This window comes from Chironomus tepperi, unplaced genomic scaffold (assembly GCF_022539635.2).
Source record: "Chironomus tepperi strain 1889 unplaced genomic scaffold, CSIRO-AGI_Ctep_v1 contig_354, whole genome shotgun sequence".
NCBI lineage: Eukaryota > Metazoa > Arthropoda > Insecta > Diptera > Chironomidae > Chironomus > Chironomus tepperi.
The window spans coordinates 1,233,822-1,244,531 of record NW_027226476.1 but is presented as its reverse complement, the minus strand read 5'-3'; the positions used below and the strand labels follow the sequence as shown (position 1 = coordinate 1,244,531).

Here is a 10,710-nt window from a genome sequence, read left to right as displayed (position 1 = left end):
CACGAGATGAAAGATCATTCATGCCATAAATTGTTAATACTTTTAAATTCGGCAAGTTCCTCACAATTGTTTCCAGTAAAGCATCAGTAAGCAAGAAATGATTTTCAATCTTCAAATTCTCAATTTTTGAGTGATACCTGAAGAATTCTTCAGTTAGTTGACCGTCGATATTCATTAATCTCAACTTTTTAAGCTTCTCGCATTGAATTCCTTCGACAGTTCCAAATCTAACTGTTAGATCCTCGATATTACTTCCTAATATTACACGATTGACTTCAGCAGTAGCATTTTGCATGAACAGCTTCTTCAAATTAGTGAACTTACCAATTGAAAGATTTGGATTTTCAATTGAAAGATCAGTAACTGACGAGATGTTTTCATTGATGTCGTTGATGCTCATTTCTTCCAATATTGAAAGCTTTTTCAGATTTTTACATGCTTTAATGATAGGTGATGGATCATAAGATCTCAAATCTTTGAAATGCAATTTTTCCAAGCTGCCAGCATGTTCATTAAGATAAGTTTCAAGATGAATCCATTCCTCAAGATCAGAATTGGATAATTCAAATTCTGTCAAGCGATAATCTCCTCTTGGAACATATCCATACATCAAATTACTCTCAAAAATGCCACTTAAACGGAATGATTTCAATTCCTTCTGTTTTGTCATGAATGGCATGAAGTGTTCATAGTTGTAGTAAGGTGAATCTCCATACAATCTAAGCTCAATTGATTTTGCGGATAAATTTATTAATACTTTGAAGATTGTTGGATCACTCTCAAACAAATGTAAATCGATAGTTTGCGATAATGGTTGCACAAGATCCTTAACAACTTCATCTTCATCCTCAATGCGTATGTAGTAAAATGTAATGACTTTAACATTTGGTATACAATTCAATGTTTTTGTAATCGTTTCCAAAGTTGAGTTATGTTGAACAAATTTGACTTCCAAAATGCTGTCTCCAGTTGCTTGTAATGACTTCAAAATATTGGTTACATTATTATCTTTAATAATGACCTTGGTATATTTTCTATTAAAAACCGGCAGTGATGAGTCACAAAAATTGTCTTGAATGACTAATGTATTAATTAATTTGTAAGAGTTGATGATCTCATTGAATCTTCTACAGACAGTTGCACACTTCAATAGATCCTTTTGCTCGAGATGCTTAAGAATATTATACATCAGTTCACTTGGCAAATTATCCATTTTAAACCACAAAAATTAATAAAATTAGATTGGATGGAAAGATTGTAAACAAAAAGGGCACACAACTGTGTAAATTAAAATCTTTGTACCCCCAGACAGAAAAATTCAAAAATAAATTCAACGGTTATTGGTGCAAAATATTTTATTGTTTTCTTCACATATTTTAATTATAATTTTACACATAATCTTAGGCTTGACTAGCATATAGCTTAAATTAACTAATGAAATTCTTATTCCATAATTTAAACTTAATTATTGTTTCCTTTTGATGATAGCTTTTTTCATGAAATTCTAATTGGTAAATGAATGTAATTTATAGTGAATGAACAGTCTTAAATAAGAGATAGAAATAAAATTATGAAAGAATAAGATTAAAAAAGAAAATCTTAATAGAATGGGTAACACAAAAATGTAATTTATGTACACAATATTCATTCATTCATGAATAAATTTATAAGCTTAATGCTCTCGTAAGTCGGAGGCGAAAATCACGATAAAGCATTTTTCCACCTGTTGGAAAGCGGCTTAAAAACATTTCAACTGACATCAGGCACAGTGCCTTTCCATTCATCTTAAATTTATCGGAAATGTGATCTACGTCATGGATTCCCTCTGATTTGCCTAGGTTTACTATCCATCGTTTAACATCTTGTCTTGTCCAGTCGCGTGGATCTATTATGAATTAAAAATTCAATTAGCACTTCCAATTATGGATTAATAAATATTTGTACTACATACCTAGTGGTAAACCATCAGAATCTAGCTTAACAAGAGAATTTTCTAAATTTGATGTCTTTACATGCAGAGGTTTAGTGAAGCTACTTCCGTTTTGATTTTGATTTGTTTTCCAATGCTTCTCACTTTCCGCTTGACAATTTGTCACTGAACGAAGATCAATCGATGCGGGTATTCTGGCAAAAAGACGTGCACGGTTATGAAGACCGTTGTTATTATTACTTTCAACTTGCATTTTTGCTGCTATTTCTTTTATGCTGCTTTAAAGTCTGAAAATAGAAAAGAGAATATCGGAAATGAATTGAATGAATAAGAATAAACCGTAAGTTATGAAAAATTATATACCGTAGATTAAATTACAAGAGCGGATTCAATGTTAGATTATGTCGGTACTGAATATGCTCAATTTTATTATTTGAAATATTTTTATTGTGTTTCAATTAAAAAAAACAGCACTTATACATCCCGTCAATTTTTTTATAGATATCATACCTAACTGCTATATGAAAACACATTTCCTTCTTTTTCAATTTATTTTGGATGAATTGGGGAAAAAGAGTGAGTAAGTGAGACGAGTAATAGGGCTCGAGAAGAGAAGGAAAGATGTAAACGGCAATGAGACAAAAACAGAATTGTATAATGCCATTTCCTGTCGTCCGATCAAATTGAACAACAATTGAATTTGTACTTTTGACAATGGAAGTTACAGCTTTTTTTGTTTGTGCAGAATGATAACAATTTTGTGGTGTAATAATAGCCATTTTCACTTTAATGCCAGTCAGTGATGTAGTTGGGAATGTATATCAATGGAGGCACTTCCTATTGAACCATAAATACAAGATCCAGTAGTCAATTTTGACTACAAGATCTAGTCAATTTCGTGACAAGAAGTAACAATTCATGCCCTAACTACACACTTGCTGTCACCAACATTCATTATTGATTAAGACATATTTGTACATGGCGATGCGGCATTGAAAATGCTTTTTTACCATTTTTGATAAAAATTGTTAGATTAAAAATTGTTTTAAAAGGTCATCTGTGAAAACAAATTGTAAACCGGAAAGATAGAATACAATAATGTCTCTTTTTTGTGTCATCGATTGAATTCCGTTCGTACCTAGATACTTGTATTATCATCAAATGAGATTCCGGCTTTTTTTCCTCATTCATACTCAATTAATGCACTACAACAAAAAAGTTTAATTTTGATAATAGAGTAAATGACTAACAGACAATGACCTTGCGTAATACGTCCATTACTGACATAAATTATGGCAATCGGAAAATTATAGTGTGTTGACAAATACAGCGTTTATGTAATTTCTTTTTTTGATGACGATAGGAAACGACGATGAAGATTTTTGCAGGCGGGACAATTATATTAATTTGAAAATGCTCTTGATTACAATCTAAATGTGCTTTAAAGATTTTATAGCTCTAGTCATTAAAGCACATTATGATCGAATTGATGTGTCTGGCTTTAAGGTACGGAGGGACTTAGACGAAATGCATAATGAAAATAATGAGAATGGGAAGGAAGAGAAAAGATTTTTATTCTTTAAGTAACGTAAACAAAGAATGCCAAAAAGTCATAAACAGCCGGAAATCTATTATTAATTATCGACATGTATGCATGAGGGGAAGAAAGAGAGACTTATTGCGCTTTAAGTGATGAAATAAATATTTCACATGCACTTAATATGCAATCACTTTGGGCTATATTTCGGGAAATTGTCAGACACAACGTGCTGCTCAGCAATTATTTTAATTGTGTTTTTTAGCCTCACAGAAGTGCTTATCGTTCATTTGTTATTCTTTCCGTGAATATATTTATTATACTGTGTGTCGTACTTAAATGACTATTAAGGTTGATACGGACTCAAAGTACAATGTACTTGTCTAAGACAGAATCACAGGTTGATCAATAGGATCTGGTTTTATCGCTGGCTACACCGTGCTAATTGCCAGCAATAAAGACTAGCGAAGTAAGTCTGCCAATGAAAAAATTATAATTGTCTTAATCTCTCTTCTCTTGTGTTCTTCAGCCACCCACATGTCAGATACTCAGATAGTGAAGCCTAATCCCGAGTAGCACAGCATACTGGTACTTTGCTGTTTAACGGCAAGACACACAGTTTCCTTGACGTTACCGAGACGGTTGACCAAATTGTGCTGCTCGGGAATAATCTCTATTGAAATCCTATTTTCTACAAATCCATTGGAACCTCCCAGAATTGAAAATGCACTTTTGTCAATCGACAGTGTAAAAATATCGCTACTGCTGTTCATTTATACACACATTTCGGATTGTATAAAAAAATATCTTAATGGGCAACATATGTTTCCAATAGATGAGTATGAGTAAAACTCATCGAGAGACAAATGACAAGAAGGAAGGGGGAAGTGAAAAAGAAATCTCGCAACTTGCTTTCAACTCATTTCAACAGTTTGAAATATGAAAATTTATTTTCCTTAATGAACTTTTTCAATTTCTTTCTCATCCGAATTGATGAGCCATTTATGTCATCACAATGATGCTGCTGACGACGACGACGATGTCATGTCAATCAACGGAGGGTAAGGATGTAAAGAAATGATTTTTGTTAATGGTTTTCGCGTATCGCTTTCTCATTGAAATTGCCATTGAGTAATGGCCAATATTATTTACTTTCAACTTATTTAAAATTCAAAATAGCCGGTTCTTTTAGTTACTAAGTTCAGTGTGAGTGAGTTATTTTTAATAACAAATAGATAGTTCATCCGTTGCCGCTGCTATTACTGCCATAGAGAGATGTACAGGAAGTGGAAATGTATTGAAAATTATGTAAAAAAATTGCTGTCAATTGGATATATTTTTTTGGATTTTTAAAATTTTTTCTCATTTCCGTGGCTGGATGACGAATCGGCAAGTTCTTAAAAGAAGTTCGCGTGATCATTTTGAACAATCTTACATGAAGATCTTTTAATTTTTTTCTTTCCTACATCATTATTTCTTCTCACTATTTATGCCATGCTACAGCAGTTTTGATGGAGCTTCCGTTATTGTGAACTTTTTCCATGATTCAGTAGATTTTTTATTCATATACATTTCTCATCCATAACAAATTATATTCTCGTGACTTTCTCACAGTCTCATTTTTGTGTCTCACTTGATGTAAATAATGTTCCACAGAAACAGGATGTTACCGATAAGAAAATTTTATGGATTGATTGTCAATCATTAGTATTAGATATAAGCACCGCGATATCCAATGAATATCGTTAGACGAAAAAATATAAAACAGTCACAGAAGTTGTCACAGAAGCGGACACAAATTAAAGATGAAAAAAATAAGAGATTTAAGCCAGGAAAAGGAAATTGTATTTCCAGTCAACGAATCTGAAGATCTCCAGAGACATTTTTTTCTCTACACTAAATATTATGTGTGCTGTCAAGCTGCAAAATCTCACACAGAAAGAAATAATAATTCAACATTTTTACACATGACTCGTAGGAATTTCTGATTTTTATACCCGAGCAGCATAACATAATTGACAAGGTGCACAAAAATGTCACTTCCGGGCGAAACAGAAGGCTCTGCTACAGAGTCATGTCTATGTAATAAAAGAAGCGTAACAGAGTATTTAACAACTTCATGCCGGAGCCTTCTTCAATCATGTCGCTCGGGATTACGAGATGTAATTGGATGAAGCTTTCTCTTTGACACAGTTGTGACGCAAAAGTAAGATTTGCTGCTGTGTGTAGTTCGGGATTATTATTATTTATTTTTTTCCTCAAAAAAGGGGGAATAAGAAGGAATGAAAAATCACATGGAACATATAAGCAATTAACGTGACGCGCGAGAGAGGTAAAATATCAAGGAAATTGAAAAATTTTACCTAATTATAATTTCAGGGTGCCCTAAAAAGACTTCTGAGTGATTTAATGTACAAGAAATATGATTGTCAGGTATATGCGTAAAAAGTCTGTCGTGTGTAAAAATAGAGAGCAAGACGGAAGTTATAATTTGTATTTTTTGAACGAAAATGAGAGGAATAAGAAGAAGGAAAAGATCTTCATCCACTTAAATAGACTATTTTCCTCAATCAGTAAGATTTACGATTTGTTGTGAATTTTTATCCCTCAACAAGCATTATCATTACGAGACATTAAGAAGGTATAAAGTGGGAGAAACTCTCTCGTTCCTCAAATTAAGAGCACTTTTAACAAGTCCATGGATATATGATTAAATATTAATTTAATTTGCTGCAATTTTTCTTTCTTGCCTTCCCTTCCGACTAGTCATGCTCTCTCTTTTAGCTTTCGGCATGCTTATACATATTGTGTATGCTGTGCTGACATATTAATTGCATATTTCAGGCAGGCAAAAAAATTAACTAAAATTTATGTTTTCGGATGAGGATGCATATAAATAAAAAGTATCTAATTCCCCAAAAAAAAATAAGCAGCGCCTGTATCATTTAATTTTTTGGGTAGAAAAAAAACAACAAAATCCGACCGGATATATTTGTACATAGTTAATAAGGAAGTACAAAAGGAAAAATGTTATTAAACTGAATTTATTTACAAAATAATGCGCAACAAAGAAGGGATCTTAGTTCCTTCTCGCACCAAATATAATTCCAACAGACTGTGTAATTTAACTGTTGAATGGGAAATAGAAGAAAGAGTTAATCAGTCAATAAAAAATTTGATGTTAAAGAGGAAGCTTAGATCTTGCCACATACCAGCAACAATAATAGAAGTAAGTAGGAATGTAAATAAACTGACAATAAAGCAGGATATCCAAGTTTCTCTGCTTTCAGTTTTAATGGCCTTGTAATACTTATTTATTGTGTATATTTTTAAAATAAGGATGTGAAAAAGAAGAAGCATAAGAAAGAATTGAAAACAGTAGCATGTTTGGAATGCGTCAATAACTACATCGTATGTTAATTTAGATTACCGGCAATTCACAAAAGAATCTGATGTCATAATTCAAGTTTCAAGTGTCTCATTCATTCCACGATGTGATTTAATCGAATAATTAAAGTGTATTGAAGGAAGTAACGAACTTTGAGCCGACAATTTTTTGTTGACGTATCAAAGAAGAAGACAATTGAAATGCTGATCGTTTGGGGTAATCCAATTACATTCATGCCATTGTCATCGCGAAAAAAATATCTAATTAACAAAATGCGCTTCCTGTTACATGCATTCATTTTCGCATAAAAAAAAACTAAGCTCAGATAACAGCAAAAATAGTAATAATATGACTGTAATGCTGATATCAGCAAGAATTTATAAAAATTACAGGAAGTGAAACAACAGTACAATTGATTTAGCAATTCTAGTGTTTTGACAATTAATCACCACCGTGATGACTATTTTTAAAATTTCAACCTGATAACGTTATGAAATACTTTTTTTCATACTCATCGAAAGATTAAGATTAGCGGCAATTTTCTACTCGTCATGTGTAATCACATGTCGGTCTGCAGACTGCTGTTTTGTATCAATTATCTTGGAATGCATTTGAAGTGGATGAGGTAGACAGAAAATATGAGGAAATATAGGTAAGCACAAAGCTAGTTAGCTAGCTTATAATTAAGGAACATCTACTAGATCTGAAGCCACTTTCTTCGGCAGTACCTTTAGAATTATGAATTCCGACATACCAGTTTGCTATTAGGGTACTATAGTGACCTTAGAGTGGTACATATTAGAACACTAGTGACACTAAAACCCAGAGTCACGTCACAAAATGTAAAATGAAATTACACTAAAAGAAGAACTCTAATATGTCGTATCCTAAAAATTTGAAGAACCTTTAGAGGAAACGGAAACAGACATTCCAAACGTAATTTATGAACGACTACCTTCACTAACATTGCATGAAAGATATTGACAAGCATTAAATGAGTACGTAGTAGCTACATTATTTTCATCTAATAGCGGAAAATGTGCTAGAGATGATGAAAAGTTGAGACATAATAAAAAGCCGACATGACGTCATGTATTTATAGTAAACAACGTGCGTATATTATCCGCATATTATACACACGAAGATTCCCTAAATTTCTCAATAGAATCGCTTCTAAATTAACTTAAACTAAGTAGTTTCTTTATAACTACTTGATACATAAAGTGAGGAAATCGTAATTTCCTGGATCATCTTAAGAGATGAGAGATTTTTTTGATATTTGAATGCGGCGGCATATGAAAATATATAAAAACAAATGAAGAAAAAGAAGAATGTTATGTTTCTTACCTTCCACGGGATTTCCTCTTTTCTTCTTCTATTATTAATGCTTTAAATAGTTCACAAAAAATAAGAGAATTTGTTTGAAATTAAAGTAGCAGATGGTGCTTCTAAATGTTTGTGTAAATTTCGCTTCTTCTCAATCCGTTCGATTTCCTTCTTTCTCTGTCTTGCCTTTTGATTTCTTTTTTTGGTTGCGGTTGATTTGTAAAGTGAGCCCAATAAAGCTTTATATTTCTAGTTCAATTTATTTATTTATTTCTTTCCGTGAATTTTTTCTATGTATTTTCGTATAGATATCAAGAAAGAAGAATTGAATAGGAAATGTAAGGGGTCTTCGCGGTTAAATAAATTTTTAATTAACAATTTTATTTATCATTCCTTTCCACACTTGAGTAATTACTTTACAGTTAATTGTAGCTTTTGAGATTTCTTTTCTTTTCTTGCTGCTTCACAATTGTTATTATTTAATTTAATTTTTTCTTTTTTTTTCTTCTTTTCTTTCGGAAATTTCACTATGAATGCACTTATGCCGTAGTTCCACTCGAGAGATTTCTTGACTATTTCTTACTTTATAACTTTTATTTTTTGGAGCAAATTTTTTCTTGCGTGTTTTCACGATGAGATCTCAAGTTAAACTGAATTCATGAATGAAACGTAATTCTCGACTACGTAGCAAACTGTTGAACATATTCTCAACTACAGTCATAGACATATGACTGTATTGATGTATTTTTATTCATTCACAACAGTTGTTGCAAGGGAAGAAGTCACTAGCTCCATTCCTAATTGTATAGACACAAATAAATCAATGAATGTATATGTCATGCACATGTTTCTAAGATATCAGGAAAAGGCACCGATGGAAGAAGAAGTAAGAGTCGGATAATCATTGAAGAATAGAAGAGATATTAAATTTTATTTGGTTTATGTATGTCCAAAAAAAAGATTCATTCATATTATTTACTTACGATATGATGATCAATTATGACTGACGCGTAAGGAAAAAGAGACAGAGAGAAGATTGATGGATGTTGTTAGAAGAAAAGGAAATTATTAAATAAAGAATCAAAATAATTTGATAAATCAACATAAACATCTCAATTCGCTTCTTTTTGGGATTGTTTGGATCTCATGAGATTTTAATGAGCATGCGTTAAAATTGATTCATTGACAAAAAAGCTATGAATGTCAAGTTGTAACTCCAGAATGGATTCTGCGTCTTCCTTTTCCTTTCACAAATCTCTTTCCGTTCATTCAAATGCTTCATTCACAAAAAAGGGAAGCAATAAATGAACACAAAAAATTGTTTGTGAGAATAAATAATTGAAATGTGTAAGGCGGAAATTGAAATAGCAAAAATACGTTGACCAAATAGACAATCGTATGAGAAAAGGATGCAGGTTCACATAGAACAATGCACATCCTTCCTACTTCTATTTCTATCCTTTCATGGATGGACATGGAGTTGATTTTTTAATTCTTTACTCATTACTTTACTTTTGTCAGTATTTACTGCACTTCCCGTATACTCATTACATACCGGAATCAAAACATAACGAAAATAATTGAATATAATAGAGTAAATTTAATTGCTTTATTAATGTTAAGAAAATAATGAAAGAATAATTTACAACAAATTTTTTTGGGGATTTCCTTTTCAGTTCTCTTCCTTCACAAAACATCATGCACATACAGCAAACAATTCTATGTAGTCAACTAACTATATGTGTGTAATAAAGGCAACAATGACGACGTTTTGTATTCTTTTCTTTTGGATTTTTGCTTTTTAAAATTAGAAACGGAAGTCAAGAAATTTGTTTTTTGCCGAAAAAATATCAAGAGCAAAAAATGTGTTGAGCAGGCAAACTGAGAATATTTTATGATTCATTAAAAATGCTGCGAGAATAACAAAAAAAAACCCTTTCTAGGCACAGCAGTTTCCTCTTTTTTAATCCCTGTCAAATCCTTTGCATGTTTCTCTTAAGAACAATATTTTGATTGGATTCACACATGCCTAATATTTAAAGACTAAAATATCGATTTCAATCATACTCATGTCATATGTATTTGCTTTTGATGTCAGTAAAAGCCAATTCAAACGGAAATTCTCAATTCCGATCCATTGTTCAAAATTCACTTTCGGAATTCTTTACAATTTCCTTTCTGTTCACATTTTTTTCCCTAAATTGCACTTTTCCGTTCATTTTCACAAGAGATAAATTAAAAGTAAACATTATCGCTATCCTGTCTATTGTGTTGTACATGTTCAGCTTAAGCTTCTTGGTTTTATAACCATATCAATCATAATTTTCTCGAGTCATTTATGTCCAAATACCCAAAGGCTAAAAGCGATTGAAAATAAACAAATATCATTTTCAGAAATGTGCTATGGAATATATTTCAATTATAAAGTTAAACATCCTGTAGGATGTACACAAAATACATATAGTCCTATATATGTCAGGACTTCTTTCCTTTTCCTTTTCATTATTCGATTTAGTTTGAGGAAGTTGG

The 10,710-nt window shown here is 31.8% G+C and overlaps 1 protein-coding gene across 1 annotated transcript; it reads right to left on the bottom strand.

Moving 5' to 3' along the window:
• Window positions 1-1,337: 1,337 nt before the first annotated feature.
• On the bottom strand, window positions 1,338-8,812 carry edl (ETS-domain lacking). Its single transcript, XM_070645746.1, has 3 exons — window positions 8,203-8,812; window positions 1,952-2,217; window positions 1,338-1,885 (listed from the first exon to the last, which is right to left on the bottom strand). The coding sequence occupies exons 2-3, from the start codon at window positions 2,181-2,183 to the stop codon at window positions 1,665-1,667; spliced, it is 453 nt and encodes a 150-aa protein (XP_070501847.1). The 5' UTR covers window positions 2,184-2,217; window positions 8,203-8,812; the 3' UTR covers window positions 1,338-1,664.
• Window positions 8,813-10,710: the final 1,898 nt, after the last annotated feature.

Coding starts and splice junctions, on each gene's coding strand:
- edl (XM_070645746.1), bottom strand. CDS start 2,183: ATGCAAGTTGAAAGTAATAATAACAACGGTCTTCATAACCGTGCACGT. Junction 1,886..1,951: donor TTCTGATGGTTTACCACTAG/GTATGTAGTACA, acceptor AATTCATAATAG/ATCCACGCGACTGGACAAGA.